Source organism: Chrysemys picta, chromosome 5 (genome assembly GCF_011386835.1).
Source record: "Chrysemys picta bellii isolate R12L10 chromosome 5, ASM1138683v2, whole genome shotgun sequence".
NCBI classification, from domain to species: Eukaryota; Metazoa; Chordata; order Testudines; family Emydidae; genus Chrysemys; species Chrysemys picta.
Window position 1 is genome coordinate 63,664,565 of NC_088795.1, and position 18,676 is coordinate 63,683,240.

Below are 18,676 nucleotides of genomic sequence, written 5' to 3' on the forward strand. Positions count from 1 at the left end.
GCTCTGCACTGCTAAACAGAAGCTGTATTCCTCCCAGATATGACTATATATATTTTTTGGTTGAGGTTAGGCATGTCATTCTGGATTTTCAAAGCTGCCTGTCTGCTTTTGAGAGTCTACGAGTTGGAACGTTTTAATGTGAGCATAATTCTATGGCTTATATGTTAAATGAAAGGGGGGGGAAAGCTTTTTACTGTAAGTGTAGATAATTTTCTGACATCAATCTGAAGACAACATATTACTAAGATACATTTTATTACTGTGCAAGTGCTGTGTTTTGGCAAACTTGATAGTGCCAACATAGCTGTCACCAAATCCTCTTCAAGTTGTATATCAACTAAGTAACTTACTTGCATATGTCATCTTCTGGGTCCTCAAGCCCAAATCTTTCATCAAAAGTAAGCTGTATCCACACATTCTCCTCTACTGCTACTAATCTCCATACCAGTACAGTGTTGCGTGGGTAAGCGTGTGGGAACTTGGGACTGTGAATACTTCCATTAGTAGACACAGTAATAATCTTCTCATGCTGGGGATCTTGTACTCCTATAATAGAGAGACATACACAAAGCCAGATATAGTTAAGCCTTTATTATTTTTCTGCAACAGTTTGTTTCCCGCACAATCAAAAGCTTTTGTTGTTGTTGTTGGTTGTTGTTTTTTGGGGGGGAGGGGAGGTGCAGTTGGCAAGGATTGCTGGGTCTAGGAAGATTTATATAAAAACAACATAGTAGACTGCAGAAGAAAATACATATTTCTTTTTTGGCTTCCAAGTAAAATGCTCAGACCCAGATTCTCAGGTGAGGAGAGCACAGTGAAACTCAGGAGCGGGACATCTGCAGTGGGTGCTCCCCTGATCCCAGGCAAGCTGTGTGCCGGGACAGTCCCCTGGCAAAAATTAAAGCAGCCACAAGGACTATTTAAACTGTTCAGGTTGCAATGGCCCCATAGGCCATTACAACAACAAGAGGTCACTGAAGTTTAGGAAAGCCCTGGTTATGCCTGCCACAGAAAAACGGATGATGTTGGAGCGGTTATACTGACTCCACCCCAATAGAGGTTATCCCTAAACTGGTGGTTTCCTCCTACGGCTGACTATGCTGGCTTTAGGGCTGCTCAGACACAGGGAATACTCTAGGTCATAGTTTTAGAAAGTTCCTAATGTGTGAAGCAAGGCATTTATGGATGCATTTAAAGCAGCATATTACCCTTAAATGATGGCGAACCCTCCTCATAGAGGGTCATTGCCTCAAACTCTCAACAGGTGTCAGCCTATCATAAAGCACTGGAAACTGAAATGCTTGGCTTATCATAAGACAGCATTCGAATCATGAAATGAATAAACCACCAACTATCTTTGCCCTTTAAAGCACACAGCAACAGGACCCTACTGCAAAGATTACCTATTTCAAGTTGGGAACTAACTACTATAAGGAATCATGGGAAGAAAAAAAAATTATTGCACTGGAGAGTGGTGATGTACACACACACTATTACAGCAAATTTTATTCCTAAGAATCTGAAATTCACATAAATTCATATTCAATAGTTAGGCATTAGTTTGTAACAAGTTAGTAACTGCGAACAGATGCTGACAAAACTGGATAGATTTTTAATTTTATGGGATACGAGTCCTGTAGCCCCAAAATCAGAGTCCCCAAAAGATAGATAAAGAAGAAATTTCATTAGCTATAGTAGTAGGATTTCCATCCTCTGTGAACTAGCCACTGATTAGAGGATGACAAAAATCACACACATAAGCAAATATGACATCCCACCCAATAGAGGGGAGTGGTGCACATACTGATCATTATAGTAACTTTTTTCTTGTAGTTTTATACTGTGCCATACTGTTTTATGAAAATTATTTATTAATTTTGTTTCCAGAGGAATAATCTCTTACAATTCACTATTTATCCTATAATATTTTATTTTTATTTAAAAATGCTAATACATATTTTCAATTATGTATTTTATAGTAAAATGTTTACCCTTTGGTTTATAGTGAAGAAAATTACAATGTAATTGTAATCCTTCTTTTAGATCCACAGCTAAATTTTGACAGCTAGAATGAATGTATTTCAGAGGGAACAGAGTACAGTAATAGCATTACAATTTCAGAGGAATTAATCTGTAATTAAATATAATTTAAAGTCTGAAGGACTAAAGCCTTTTATTTGTGGTACAAGAATAGTAAATTCTCTTTCAAGTTGAATTGCTACTCGCATAAAACTGATAAAGAAAACTGTGGTTTTACTGAACATCTACACACAATTTGCAGATGACTGTCAGTCTTGTGTACAACTAAAATAGCACAGCCTATAATAATAAAAAAGAAACAGAATGCAATGAGGAATGTCCTAATTTAGACTCTTTGTCTGCTTTTTTGTTGGCTGAGTCACAGAGCATTTCTTCAATAAGGTATAAACTGAGATTTCCACACTAAACACTGGAGCCAACAGTAATAAAGATGACATTACCAGAGATTATATGAGAGTGCTATTTTCAAAGTACATAATGGCCTGCTATTTTGCCTATGTCTCAACCTTGTTACTGTGGCATTCATGTCACTATATCAAGCATCACACTTTTTGATATCATATTTAGAGATTCATTTTCCTTTCAAATGTGCACAAAACTGCCATTAATACTAAGTTTTACAGTACACGTGTATATCCTGAGAAAACTAAGGTGCCTCTCCCTTCTTTTCTATATTCAAGATTATCCTGTAAAGAATGCTGCAAGTTAGGAGTGAAAAATATTGGCTCATCAAAAGATTACAGCAAATTCACCAAAAAGGGGCAGAAGAAAAATGATGGGGTAATTTAGTCAATGGAAGTTTCAGCACCTCCAGTTCCTTGTACTCATAATCTGTTTACAATGTAAAAATATATTTGCTTTAGCATATAGCCTTGTTCTATGAACACGTCAGCTTCTCTTGCGCATTGCTTGTTCCATTTTAAATATTTGTTCTTGCATAGTAGAATTTCTTCTCTTTCAAGAGTAATATTTTATGTGACTACAAAGGCAAGTAAATTGCAGTCACTGGAGAATAAAGCTTGCTATTTGTCTTTAGATATGGTGTAGTATTCCTTCTCATTCACCGTACACAAATGCATGCCAACCAGAGTCTGAAAAAATAGTCTCTTCTAGCAAGACTAATTGGCTGTTCATGCAGATTCATTTCTGAAACCTCTTTTGAACAAAGTGGGTGTGAAGAACAATGTCACAGGAATATGGCTAAGAATACTTAGCACCTTTCACATTGGATTTGAGCCAAAAGTATTAAAGTCGCTTCACAGGAAGACATATCATATCCTAGTTATTTTAGGGATAAATCAATCAAAATCAGGATTTAAAAGGGAGTGATCCAATTTAGCTGAGTTCATGGTTACCATCTGCATAACTTCCAAGTTATTTACATTAATTCTCTATTATGCACCATCTGCTTTTCAATTAAAAAAAATAAGAGCAGCTTTGGACAATGTGGGCAGTAAGTTTCAATGAACGTCTTCTAACAACCAGTTTAAGGACCAGCAGGAACTGAAGCAGCTGAGACATCCTACTGTTTTAGTCAGAGAGAAATAGCAGACAAGATGGTTGACAACACATGTTCGTTTACGTGTGTGTGGGTGGAAAAATGTAAGAAAAATGGAAAACACATTGGTGGTTTCAGAACAGGATGGACATAGCTGTAGATCAGTGGTAAAAGAAAATTAGGATAAAAGAATACTGTGTAGAGAAAAACTGAGATAACTACGCCTAAGGGGTCTGTGAATATGTGGTGATGTCATTTTCACCAGTTATTAGGCAATAACATCACAAACTTGCTGTTTGTTACAGGATGTTCCATTCTGAGAAATAGGCTAGCAGCAGTTTCCTTTAATGTGATACCAGATACTAATCACCTAATTTAAACATTTATCAAGGTAGAATGTCCACCACAGAAAATAACAGGATTCCAAACATTCTGAAAGCACTACACTATACTGACCCCTTAACTGAATAGGTAAAATGGAAATGAATAATCATACCAGGCACCAGATCAGCCATTGGGTCTGTAACTAAAACTCAAACCACTAATTGGACAAGCACAATCCTGTCTATTTCAAGGAAGTCTCTTCCCCCATTGGGGCACTAGGTTTCAAAAGAGCAGACCTGAAGAAGAGCTCTATGTAAGCCTACAAGCTTGTGTCTTTCACCAACAGAAGTTGGTCCAATAAAATATATTATCTCACCCACCTTCTCTCTTTAAACAATAGTCTTGACACTTGTTAAAATTACAGCAAATACTCATCCTATTCACCCCTATTTCAGTTTGGACAGATTAGATTTTATTGGTAAATATCGATAGATGATGATTTCATTGTATACACACAAACTGAAAAAAGTATTTCCATCAATAATAATGTAAATGCATAGCTAGACAAAGTAAGAAAAATTCTACTTGAGAACTTTAATTAGAGTTTGATTTAAGGATATTTACTTCGTATATTTTGACATGTTTATTTTCCTTTCCCCCATAATTTTGCACAACTGCAAAAATTTAAATTGATTAAAAAAATGTTTGAACTAAAGATTAATATCCATCAAAATTATAAAAAATAAATAAAAATTGGAATTCTGCCAAGCCTAACTATAATCAATACTTATTTTAAAGTAAGTGCCATGATTCCCCTATAAGGTAAAAATTAAGTAAATCAAAATCAGATGTGGGGACAGGGAGAGCAGGGTAGGAGGAAAGAATGAAAGGGACGAGCTTGTACTTTGGGAGTGCCACTGTGAGAGCAGATTCATTTAAATAGATGGTTAAAATTGATCTAGAAAATTCTGCACTGCCCACAAGGTACACTTCCTGTAGATAAAACAAGTTGAGAGTAAAGCTAACCATGCCTTACCTTTAACACTGACAATTATTTAAGTTTTAATCATTAACCCTTTATGAATTTCAAATACTCTCATTTGGGCTATGTAAAAGAGACTTTTAGACATCCAGGGGACAGGAATAGCATCGTTCTGTATATGTTCAGCACTGCCTGGAAAATAATGCCAAGCTAAAATGTAAAGGAGTCTCTCATTCTTTCATTGTATAGAGTGTGACAGAATAAAACCAACTCTGGATTAATAGGTGATAAACCTACAATAGAATTAATGGTACAAGATATAATTCTTATAAATGTGAGTTCTGTCTCTTAAAACTTAAAAACAAAACAAACAATGAGCTGCCTGTTAAGGCAAGCACTTCTGGTCAGGAATAGGAAATAGTAGAAATGAAGTAATTTAGCAAGCCAAACGGATTATTTCCAACACCATTCTCCTGGAGGGAGGAGGGTTGCAAGCTGCAGCTGTTCATTGCCAAGGTTTTTATTTGAAATTTCCATTAAAATTTTCTTTTTTAAAAATTATTTTGACCAACTACACAACTCTTCGAAATTTTGAAAAGAGAAACAAAGGATTTTTTTATCTAATTTATTTCCTCCTTTTTAATCTACTGTAATGTGAATCTATTTCCAAAGGTAAGATCTAGAGAAAAAAGTAATAGGTTTACCCCTGTGCAATTGTTAAAAACAGATAATGACTAAGACATACAGTAAACATTTCTTAAGACATGAGAAGCCTGTGAGAGAAGACATCTGGATAAATACCTTTTGGGGAGTTGGGCACGATGCCTGATTTTATACCAAATAGATTAACACCTTCAAGGTCAAATTGACCACAAACTAACTAAAGGGGGTGACAAAAGACAACAAATGGAAGACCAAAAAAATGGGTCCTTGACAGGCTGGGTGGAAGGGAAGAAAAGGAGAAAGGACTGAGCAAACTTTTCTCTTTCCCTACTCATTTAGTAGCTTGACTCTATTTGGTGTACTCCCACCCTGACCGGTAGATTAACAATACTGTGCCCGATGTCACACTGCTAACCCCAGGCTTCCCCTGTTGTCTTTGAATGGCAAGCAGGGCTGAAAATACAACCCTCTTGGTTGCCCAGATATCACTTCTACTTGTCTACGGTTGCCAACCGTCCAGGAATTAAAGATTAATCTTTAATTAAAGATCATGTCATGTAATGAAACCTGCAGGAATATGTCCAACCAAAATTGGCAACCCTATACTTATACCAGGTCTCTGGACAGTAGGATTTTCCTCAGAGGAAGGAGTCCTATGCCTCAAAAGGAAGCATCCTCTCTGCCAGGCCCATATTAGACTGTTTCGGTCCCCATCACCCAATTTGGGGTACAATCTGATCAATTTTGTTGTCATTTGAAGCTGAACTGTTGAAACAAAGCATCGTCAGTGCCAGAGACTGAGGAACTATAGAGACTGGAAAATTATTAACAGGCAACATTTAAATTAACCTAATCAGAAATCAAAAGGCTTTATCATCTCACATGTTACAGCCAGAAGACTGAAAGTAAATAAATTACTTCTTCATCAAAATCAATATTTTTTAAATGGGGATGACATGACAAATTTTTGGCGAGGTAAAATAGTTAAGAATGTGAACATCACCGAGGAGAATCCTGAACATTCAGACTGAAATCCAAAGGTGCAGCGGCACAGATGGGGAGGAAGGATTCTGTGCAATGGGAGGGCAAACTCAAAAAATTGGTCACAAATTCAGCCTGGCCCTTTTTAAGCTCAAACTCTGCTACTAAGCCAGCCTCTTTGTATGTGTAATCATCTAAATTGACAATATACCTTCTGAATGACTGCATATTCAGATACTATATGTACTCTACACATCTTGTGATTGTTTGTACAGGTGGTCAAATAAGTGGAAGTGTATATAACTGTGGGAACACCTGATGCACTTCAAAATTAAACTTCTTTGGGATTCTTCACATAGTGGAATGCAGGTCACTGAAAGCATTGTCAGGAATCACGAGAATGTACCTTATCTCATCCCATGTTTCATTTACTGCAAAGAAAATCTGACCTGCTTTCTGGAGTGGGTAAGTTTTATGTCCCAGCACAATTCTGGATAGGAATTAACTTTACATAGGTATGCAATTTCAGCTAGTCTAAATTAAAACTGTTCTGGAGTGCTCTTCAGTGGCTTCTTTCTGAATTATTTGAAATACTTTTTGAAATGTGTGGGGTTTTCCTTTGACATTTGCCATCCAAGTATTGACCAAGCAAAATGTCATTAGAGCTACTTTACAGTAGATAGTTACCTTAGATATCTGATATGGTTGCATTGATGTTCTGAGTTAAACAGCTACGAGTCTGATGCATGCTTGCTTTCTGGGTTTTGTGTTACCTATACCCCTTTATACAACTGCATATGTGAAATCTACAGATGACCCTCCAATTATTTTCATCCTGAGAAATGTATCTAAAAATCTGACAACCACAAGAATATGGTAAACTCACTTCCTAATTAAAAATCTTAATTAAATTAAATTGATGAAAAGGTTATAAATACTAATATATACATAGGCATAGCTACAACCTATAAAACTTAAAGGTTATGCAACAGTTCAATCTGCATGTATTTAGAGAAGAACATAACATGTCCTGTTTATATTAAATATACAGAAAAAAAACTCCACTTAGAAGCACACTTAGAAAGTTGTCTATCCATTTAATGCCTGTAAGTCCATCCAGATGTTTTCAGGGTTTAAGTGATCATGTGAATGCATTTATGGTTATAACCTCTATTTCTCCCTTTAGCAGCCTATTCCAGTTCCACACAATGCTTAACCTCTGGATAAAAGGTATTTCTCCTGAATGTATTACCCAGGTCCTTAATGAGGTTCATCCGAAGAAGTGGGCTGTAGTCCACGAAAGCTTATGCTCTAATAAATTTGTTAGTCTCTAAGGTGCCACAAGTACTCCTGTTCTTTTTGCAAATAAAACCATGAAATTTGACCTTTTTGACAGACTGAAAGTGCTTTATCCATTTATTCTTTTCCAAAACAAATGATTCAAGAACTTTTCCCTAGACTAAAAGAATGCCAAAAGCTCAGCACTCACAGGAAACCTTACATTACAGTACACATGTGATGAGTAAGAAGAAGTGAGGTTTTTACTCATGAAAGCTTATGCCCAAATAAATCTGTTAGTCTTTAAGGTGCCACCAGACTCCTTGTTGTTTATGTGATGAGTAAAAATGTTTGGTAAAGAAAGACATTCTAGCTGTCAATGGAGCTAGAACAAGAAAATAAAATAAAAATAAATGAGGTACCTGTAAATGCATTATCTGCTTCTCAGATAAACCAAGCCTGTCAGTTGTCAAGTTCCAGTAAGTGAGTTGAGGGGAAACTTCCAGAGAGTTGGATAGAGTTTATACAGGACTGGAAAGAGATTTGACTTTTTATTTATCCCCCATTTATTCTTTACCTCCTCTGGCTCTTCCCCTGTTCCTCATCTTACTCTTTCATTGTAGCTGGGTGGGAGCATTGCATACCTGCTTACTGCCAATTGGCTCCTCTCTCTCAGTCAATCCAGGAAGAACTTCCCACTCTGCTTAAAAACATATGGCCAGAACAAGGAGCAGAGTATACCAATCAGAGGTGTGCTCATGTGTTAAGCATTGCAAGGTACAAGAGCCTGATGGTTCTGGGCTCTCAGCTCTGGCCACGTGTTTCAGAAATAAGGGTGGAAAAGGAGCAGACCGTCTGAGCAGCTCAGAAATGCCTGAGCGGGGCAAATGGGATTTAATAGGAGACTAAAGGAGATTGCCGGGGTGAACTGTGCTAAAAGCTTGTGCATTAAAGGCACAACATTGTCAATCACAGCCAAGGAGTGCAAGTGCAACTCAGGAGGGGATGTTGAAACAATGGCGTTAGGCCATTTTTGCACTCCCCTGAACCTGGTGCCAATGTGGACTGAGTCAGTCCTCAAGCATAAACACAACAGTCCAAAAGCTGCTCTAAATTACACCATCTATCAACGACCTCAAAGGATTGTTGTTGCAACTGATAATTGCCAGAGTTCAGGAAAGCTCTGGCCATGCCCCTGTGTTCCCAGCCACAGGAGGAGCAATGGGATGTCACAGGAATAACTAAACAGCACACAAGGATCCCACTATGTTGGGGTGATCCTCCAATGGTTGGGTACACCAGCTGTAGGGCTGCTTTATCTAATAGTAGGGTGTAAAGCAGCCCAAATGCAAAGGAAATCCTGAACCGACATTTATCCTGAATGCTGAAGCAGCCATAGCAGTAGGAAGTGATAAGAACATTGAGGAGCCATAATAATTAGTTAGTGAGAGTTCCTATTCCTAAATGAAACAAAAGAAGGCAATGGTCACTTAAAAATGTACTAAGAGTAATACAATCACTAAAAATTAACTAAATTTCTAAAAATGGCATAACTAAAATATCAGAGAATGTGACTACAAACTGGGATATCTGTGATTCAAAAATATCATTTACAGGTAAACAACACTCTTATTTTGGTTGTCTTCAATACACTGGGATCTATCTAGCAGTCCCTTATAAGAACCAGGGCTGAGGTGAAGTAGAAGTCTGGTTTAGAGCCTTGGACTTTGGTAGGAAACTGAGAAGGGAATATTAACATTTAAAATCATTAATGTTTTCACAAACCGACCATTGGAGGTTTGAAATACAGACTGAAATAATGTCTCCTTGGGGTGAGAGGATGAAATACTTGTGAATCCCATGCTGCAAGGTGCAGGCAGAGGGAATGCTACCTCTGTGACATGTTCCTTCTGGATTCTACAGAATCCCTTCTGTGGGACTGGAATCTGCACCTCCAGCAGGCAGCTTGTCATCATCAATTCCATGGGAAATCCACAACAAGTTAATGACAGAGGGTGCGAGTTAGGTGCACAAGTCCCAATGAAAGTCAATGGAACTTGAGCACTTAAGTGCTTTTGAAAATCCCACCCGGAGTCATGAATAACTTTTGTACCCAGTCCCTCCATGCTGTAGAATTGCTCTGGAGAGAGGTTCTGGGGGATGTGGCAGACGGGGGGAAGCACTCGGCAGGCTGGCTCCTTAAGGAGCCACACTCTCAGGGACACAGAGGGGACTAGGGAGAGATAGGAGTGAGTGTAGAGGCACAAGATGTCTGATATCCACTCTGTGATGCACAGAGATCTAAAAGATCCATGGGTTTTGGTAGCTGGATCCAGATAGGGAAGGGGAATTCACTTTCCCAAGAGAATGATCAAGCAAAAACCCCAGCAGCAGAGCCCAGTGAAGTTTCTAGTCTGCTATGTGGATGTATCCTACGCTGGAGCTGTGAGTCATAATCATTACTAGATACACTGATAACTTTCCTTTGATTCTAAGTTGTATAAAGAAACAGAACAAGCACAAAGTTTATAACCCTTGTATGTTCCGCCAGGCCACAGTCTAGCACTCTGGATACTCCTCAAAGGAGAGGAGGGCAATTAAGCAAGGAGTTTTCATAACATGTATGTTAAGAATTTTTGCAATAAAAGTAAACTCTTTATAAGATTTGATTTCAGACCAAATTCTTTTGGAAAGTCATCTTGATCTGGAACGTCTCAACATTTTTTCCATTAGATACCTATTTCACTTTAGCCAAGTTTAGGGATTTCTTTTGATAGTTGTCAGATGAGGTACAGTACTTGTGGCAATACCAGAATAAGTGGATGTGTTGCTATTGGTTTAATATAAGAGGTGAAATCCTGGCCCCAGTGCAGTGGATAGCAAAACTCCCATTGACTTCAATGGGGTCAGAAATTCACCCAGATTTTATTAAACTCAAATATTTATAGGAGGAGGATTTTGTAATAAAACTGGTACACCATCAACCTTAGGTTTTTTCCAACCAACAATCCTGTAATCAGCATGATGGGAAATATTTAACAGCTTGAAAATATGCTCACCACATGAATATATAAAATATTAAAGAGTTTTACAATACTATAATTGGAAGGCCAATCTGTTTAGAAATACCCTTTTTTCCTTACTGATGAAAAACAGCTCTTTTTAGTCACAACAGCTCTATGGCACTTCCAACTCTCTTCCTTTAATTAATCCTTAATGACAGATTCGTCAAAGAGGCTTTTGGAAACAGCATATATGAATTCTAAATTAGTGAATACATGAATAAGTGTCACCCTCCAAAGAGCAGTACTAACAGAAACAAATTGTTTACAAAGTTAATAATGCAAATACTGAGTTAAAAGCCATAGCTATATTATCTCATCACCCAGCAACACATTGTAGAGGTCCTAAAGTATCAGATACAACTATGTTAATTACCGTATATACTTGTTCATAGGCCGATTTTTTTTAGTAAAAAAATAGAGAGGGAGAGGTGGGACACAGCCCCTCCCCCCAACAGAGGGAGCAAGGAGAGGCAGCACAACCAGCAGAGCCAGAAGTGAAGAGGCTTCTGGCCACGCTGCTCTCCCCCCAGCCTCTGAAGCAGCTGCAGCTCCAGGGCTGGCAGGCTACAGCCGTGCCGCTTGGCCCCACCCCCCAAAGCAGGCTGTGGCCGCGCCGCCCGGCCCACCAAAGCACGCTGTGGCCACACTGCCCAGCCTGCAGGAGCAGCTCCAGCCAGGCCAGAGACATCCTCCCCTGGCCCTCTCCAGATAAGGTGGGAAGGGATGGGATGGGGAGAGTGTGGGGGTCTCGGGCTGGGGTCATGTGGGGGGTGGTCAAAGGGCTTACTCCCCTGACCCCCAGCTTCTCCCCCCCCAAAAAAATCCCCACCAGTTGCTGTCCCAGCCCGTCAGGGTAAGTAGCTGGCGCACCAGGACACTTTGTTTACTTAGGTTTATCTCCGTGCCTGCGGACGCTCGAGGTAAACAAACCATCTCGGCCCACCAGCGGCTTATCCTGATGGCCCGGGAGCCAAAGTTTGCTGACCCCTGAATTATAGGGTCAGCTTATGAATGGGTTATAAAAAAATTTCCATTTTTACTTATCCATCTTGGGGTCGGTCGGCTTATAAACAACCAGCTTATGATCGAGTATATACGGTAATTATTTTGATTTCTTAAAAATATAATCACAATTTTTGGTTGCATGTACAATAAACAAATTTATAACATTTTACCAAAAGTAAGTCATTAATTGGTCTTTGCCCAATCAGCCAATCAAAATTAAGAAAACTCTCCCTTATTTATAAGCCAACATGTCCTCAAAAGCTTATGGGAACAGATAGACATTTGCAGTGTGCCCTTAAAGTCAGCAGACGTGAGCTGTATCAAATCAAGGGGGGCAGGTGAAAAAATTCTAGTCAAGAGCCCTCACTCAGAGTGATCCCTTCCATTTAAACTATGGGACTCTTAGTTTGACTGACTGACTTGATCTCCCTTGCTGAGGTATCACAAGAGAAAAGGTGTGGTTTTTCAGGTAAGGAGCTCTCAAACTATATAGAATTTTATTGGTCAAAAATCGTATCTTGAATCACACTGGAAATGGATTTGAGATTATTACAAGTCAAAGAGCAAATGTGATATGTGTTCTCAGAGAGAGGCACTCCACAAAGTTAATGGGCAGCCACATTTTGTGCTAGCTAAAGTTTCTGAATTGTTTCTAGGGGGGTAGCCATATGAGATAGAGCACATTGCAATAACCTGATCTCAGCATGACAAAGGTGTGGATAATTATAGCATGGTCCACATCCAAAAGTATGGACTACTGCATATGGAATAAAGCATCAAGAAGTAGTTGTTGTTCTACAGATATTAGCAGACTGTGAACCTGTGTTATGAAAAGTGGGCATACACCCCGTCAAAGAAGCAAAAAATAACCTCTCCCCCCCCCATTTTGATGTCAGTTCCCCCATTCAAAGAGTACTGTCTCAGTCTAATTTGGACTGAGCCTCACCTAGCTAGTACTTGTCAGTGTACCTGTCTCACTATTAGATATTGACTAAATTGTTCAACTGCATCAGCTAGCCTGAATGAGGAAGAGATATAAAAGGTGAGTGCCATCCACACACTGAAAGCACCATAATGAATACTTCCATGCTAAGCTTCCTATTGGCCCAATATACCAGTGGAACAGAAGGTGAGACAGAATGGAAACCTGTAGATTCCTGAATGAGAGGTGAAATTACCCATCGGTGTTCTCTGGGATGTCTCAGAAAGAAAGAAAAGAGCCATCTACTCCACCACAAATTTGCAGATGGGTGACAAATGGTGTCAAGGGCAGCAGACAGATACAGGACAATCAGCATGGACACCTGAGCCTCATTCATCATCAACACTATTTTCCCTAATGACGTAACTCCTTACATCATTTTTTCCCTTTTATGATTCTTGGAAACTGAAACCATTTAGAATTCATGTCCTATATAATTTTGTTGCTGCTTCGCATGTCTTATTTTCAATAACGGTGAGAAAGGACCCAGTCCTTTAGACACTCAGCATACAGAGCTTGCATTAACTCAAAGGGGCTTGAATAAGTACACCGTCATGTGCATTGAAAACTAGTTAAGAGACTGTAAACAAAGGCTAATGATAAAAAGCAACATGTCTAGTTGCAGAATGTGGGAGATCACAGAGATCAGCAGGAGGTTCAGTTTTATTTAACATTTTTATTAATGAACTCGTAGCAAGAGTAAACAGCATATTTATGAAACTCAAAGACAATACTAAACTGAGTAGAGTCATAAAAGTCAGAACAATGACACAAAGGAGTGATTAAAAATATGAGCAGATAACAGTAAAATGAGATTTACCTTGGAAAAATGCAAATATCCCTAGATTTTGGAAAAAATAACATGAAGCACATGTACTCACTAGGAGAGGATATTGGGAACGTGCAAGCCTCCCAGCCCAGGGAAACACACTCAAACTAGCGGGGCTCCAGCTAGCATGCTATTTTTAGCAGTGTGGACTTTGCAGCACCTGCAGAGGCTTGGCCTAGCCAGACGAGCTCACACCCACCCTACCCACTGAGTCCAAGCTCAGGTGACTAGCCTGAGCATCCCACAGTGCTGCAAAGTCCACACAGCATACTAGCAGGAGTCCTGCTGGCATGAATCTATCCGCTTGGGCTGGGAGGTTCACTCCCAGCTGCAGTGTAGAAACAAGAGCCCAATGGATGAGTCTGACAACAAAAGACAAATGAGTTTTCAAGAGGACATTGTGAATGGGATTTATTTCTCATCTTATAACTTCTTAGAGATGAGCAAAAAATAAATAAAAATTGGGGGGTGGGGTGGGGGGGAAGTAAAGTAATTTTGTGTTTTGGGATTTTTTTTCCAAATATTTTGGTGGAAAATCTCATGTTTTAACTAACATCTTTCCACATTTTTCCTTTTTCTTGTTTTCAGAGTAATAAATATTTAAAAAATGAAATGTCAGCTTAGTCATATGGTGGATATATATATATATATATATATATAAATTTAAAATAAATGAAAAATGTTAATAAAATTTCATGAAAAACATTTGTACAATCTCCCCAAAATCATGAAAAATGTATATGTGAATAATAGGCCTTTTAATGAAAAAATGTCCATTGTAAAATTACAACCACTCTATTATTATTTAACATTGTATTAGGACAGTGCCTAATGGCAACAATCAATATTGGAACCTATTGTGTTAGGTACCGCATCACACGCATCCACACACAGAGTCTTTGTCTTAAAGAATTTACAGTCTAAATAGATAAAACAGACAAAGGAAGTATTATTAACCCCATTTTACAGATGGGGAGTTGAGGCAAGAGGGGATTACATGATATGCCTAAAGTTAGACAGGATGTCTTTGGCATAGCCAGGAATGGAATCTAGATCACATTAATCTCAATAACATCCTCCAGCTCTTAGGAATCTCTGAGGACATTCTGATATCTCACAAATGCAATTTTTCCATTGCTGTTTAACACATTTAAAAAAGTGTTTTATAAACGGTTAAAATCTGGACTATATGAAAGTCAGGTCAATCCCTTTCAAACCAGAGGTGGCTGAAAAGAGGGGCTTAATTTTCCTATGCAACTCTTTCATGTGCAGTTCAATTTCTAATATACATTTCTTAAACTTAACGACATCCATCTTAAAACAGTTAGGTTTCTTGCCCCCACTATGCTTATTGAAAGGCTGTTCCAGAACCTCACTTCCCTGTGTTTAGAAAACTTCTAGTTTCCAGCCTAAATTTACTCATGACCAGTTTATATCCATGTGTTCTAATGCCAACGTTGTCCTTTAGCTTAAAGAGCTCTTTTCCCTTCCTGGTGTTTGCCCTCTTGATGGAACAATCATGTCCCATCTCAGGCTTTGTTTTGCTAGGCTAAACGAGCCAAGCATCTTTAGTCTCCTAGTAAGACACTCTCCTTTTCCCTGGTCATCCTTGTAACTCTTCTCTTCACTTGTTACAGTTTGATTTCATCGTTCTCGAATATGCATGACCAGAATTGTACAAAGTGTTCCGGATCAGATCTTACCAGTGTCTTGTATAATGGTATTAATACTGCCATACTGCTACTGGAAATAACCCATCTGATACATCCTAGAATTGCATTTGCTTTTTTTGCAGCCATAGTCTCATAGCCATCCCCTGCAATCAACTAATACACCCAAGTCTTTGTCCTCTTCTATGTGTAACATCTATGGCTACACTAGCTAGGGGAAAAGTACAAGGGTTATCAATCCTCTTGCTTCTATGCATAAAATCCTTCAGGTCAAAAGTAATTTCCTCCTCAATATATTGGACAAGACCATATGAATGTATATTTATATAGCTCATTTTATCCCAAAGGATATCAGAGTGCTTTACAAACTGATCTATACAACACTGCCAAATAGAGAAAAAATAATCCACATATTTACCAAAAGTAAGAAAGAGATTTAGCCAGGTGCTAGCATAATTATACTCATCTTATTGTTCTAAAGCAACAGCCTATTTAATTTTAAAAACAGCAAAAAATATCCACCTCCCTTTTCATTTCTGAAAAGAAGTCTTGAAGTTTAAATCTCCTCGGTGTGATGAATGCGCTTGCTTTGATTTGTATAGCTCTTGGAAGTTCGGAACCACTGGAGAAAGATAAAGTCTCAGGTCTGGTTCGGCATTGAGTCTGCTTCTGTATTTGGTTATCAGATGTGCATACGAGGAAAATACTTTCTCGCATAAGTATGTTGTTGAAAATGGTAACAAAACTGTAGTAGCTTTTTCTGCCAGCAGGGAGTACTCATTTCTTAAACTCAGCCAAAAGTTGATCAATGACAGACTTCAGAAACTCCTTTTCAGTTCATAATCACAGGAGATCTCAATTAATTTCTCTTTTTCCTCAGTGCTCAATATCTGCGTTGAGAAAGTGGTATCATCGAAGAAGTTGCGAATCCAGTCATTATCACCCGCTATAGCTGGAAAGTATTCCCTGAACATTGTGCAAAGTCCTTTTAGGTGTGCAGATATATTGGTTTTAGTGCACTGATCCAACTGAAGTTTATGTTCTGCCAGGAAGTCATGAAGAGTACTGAAGCACTCAGTTTGATTGCTTTCCAAATACCTTTCCCAGAACTGCAACTTTTTTTATCATAGATTCAACTTGGTCTTGCACGTTGAAAAACTGTTATATTGAGGCCTTGAAGAGATAAATTTAGGTCATTAGTCCTCGAGAAAACGTCTGCTAAATAAGCTAGGCTCTGGAGACAGACATGATTTTCCATACAGCTGGCAAGATGGAAAGGGTGGCTATTGAAAAAAACTAGGATTTCCATTCTAAGCTCAAACAAGCACACAAGGATTTTGCCCCATGAGAGCCAGCCAACCAATCAAGGTCTCTGTTATAGTGTGGGCTTCTGATGCTTTTGCTACTTGGTAGCTCACTTGGTATGAAGCTTCAAAGTGCATTTTCGTTATCAGTACTTGGTTTGGATACAAAACGGGTAATGTCACGTTTCCACTCGGCTAATTTTTGCTTGAAAAAATCAACAAGCTTGTCGAGTTGTGCGGGGTGCCTAGTTTCTATGTGGCGCCGAAGGAGAAGGTTTGAGGCTGCTGTTTGCTAGAACATCACCACAAATTATGCACGGTGGTTTTGGACACTCTTGATCACCAATGCATGTAAAGCCATATTTTATATAATCATTCTCATATTTTCTTTTCTTCATAAGCGACTTTCCCTGACCATCATAATCATTTGGCTTAGATTTTCCACACTTTGGACCTGACGAAACACTAGATGACGTCAAACGTTCATTTTCTCATGTCTTTATACTTTCCGTTTTCAGCCACTTGTACACCCAATAATGGACAACAGTTCAAATAAAAACAACATACTGAGAACGCTAACAAACAAACAAACTAGTAAATGAGAAGATTCACTCATGTCTCACTGAAGCAAAACAGCACGCCACAGAGAATGACTATCAACTCACTGAGGGACGTTACCGCCGCTATATTGGCTACAATGACCTTGGTGCCGGTTTGGCACTCAAACATTTTTTCTTCCACCATTACGGATTTTTTTCCTAGAACCCCCTGTAACATTTCGCAAATCCCCAAGGTTTGGGAACCACTGATCTAGACTGAAGTACTGTAGAACACAATACAGAATTTCACCCAGTACTTTCTGTATCAAGACCATAATATCTGGTTGAGCTGGAGTGTTTCTTTTGGAAATACATCCAATCTTGATTTAAAGACTTAAAGTGATGGAAAATCACCACATCACTAGGTAAATTGTCCCAAAGGTTAATTAACTTTACTCTTATTTCTAGCCTAAAGTTGTTTAACTCTGTGTTTCTAGCCAATGGAGCTTGTAATGTCTTTGTCTGTAAGGCTAAAGATCCCTTTATTATCCAAAATCTCCCTATGTAGGTAATTTGAGTCCATTATCAAGTCACCTTTTAACATGCTCTTGAATTATACTAACTCCAAGGTCTCAAATACTAAAGTAGAATTTCCAGCCCTCAAGTCACTCATGTATCTCTTTTCTGAACCCTTTCCAATTTCTCAACATGTTTTTTTAAATGTGCACACCAGAACTAGGCACAGTACTCAACAAATGGTTTCACTAGTGTGATCTAGAAAGAGGTAATACCACCTCCTTAATCCTACTCAATATTCCTGTTTATAAACCTAAGGTTTACATTAGCTTTCTGAGACACAGCATCACACTGACAGCTCGTCTTCAGCTGGTTATCCACTGTGACCCCTGAGTCCTTTTCAGAGCCACTGCTTACAGGATGGAGGACTATATCCTGGAAAGTGTGACCTATGTTATTTGTTCTGAGATAGACCTGGCATCTATATTCAAATGTTGTTCAAATGAACCCATCTCACCAGAGCTGACCTCTCCTTATTTATCTCCACAAATGTGTGTCATCTGAAAACTTTACCAGCAATGACTTTATATTTACTTTGTGATCATAGATAAATACATTGAATAGCACGGACCAAGAAAAGATCACTGCTTGACCCCCTAGAAACATCCCCACTAGAAGTTACAATTACTTTTTGAGATCTTTCAATTAACCAGTTTTTAATCCACTGAATATGGGCTACATATTTTGTGATTTTAGGGGGGGGGGGTTAAATCAAAATGTCATGTGGAACTAAGTCAAATGCCGTACAAAAATACAAGTTTATGAAATCAACAGTTACATTTATCAACCAAAATTGTAATCACATGAAAAACATTAAGTTAATTTGACAAGACCTATTACTCATAAAACCACATGAATTTGCATTAATTATACTTCCTTTAATTCTTTACTGATTGCATCCAGTATCAGCCTTCCTTTGATATTTCTCAAATTCAATGTC

At 38.5% G+C, this 18,676-nt stretch overlaps 1 protein-coding gene across 3 annotated transcripts in view; it reads right to left on the reverse strand.

Annotated features, from left to right (window-relative positions):
• The window catches only part of PDGFC (platelet derived growth factor C), a 242,797-nt gene that overhangs the window by 109,671 nt on the left and 114,450 nt on the right, over positions 1-18,676 (reverse strand). For all 3 annotated transcript variants that reach the window (XM_042842158.2, XM_065596482.1, XM_065596481.1), the window contains one exon: positions 351-546. In XM_042842158.2, the coding sequence (XP_042698092.2) occupies positions 351-546 (196 nt within the window). The remainder of the gene's footprint in view (positions 1-350; positions 547-18,676) is intronic.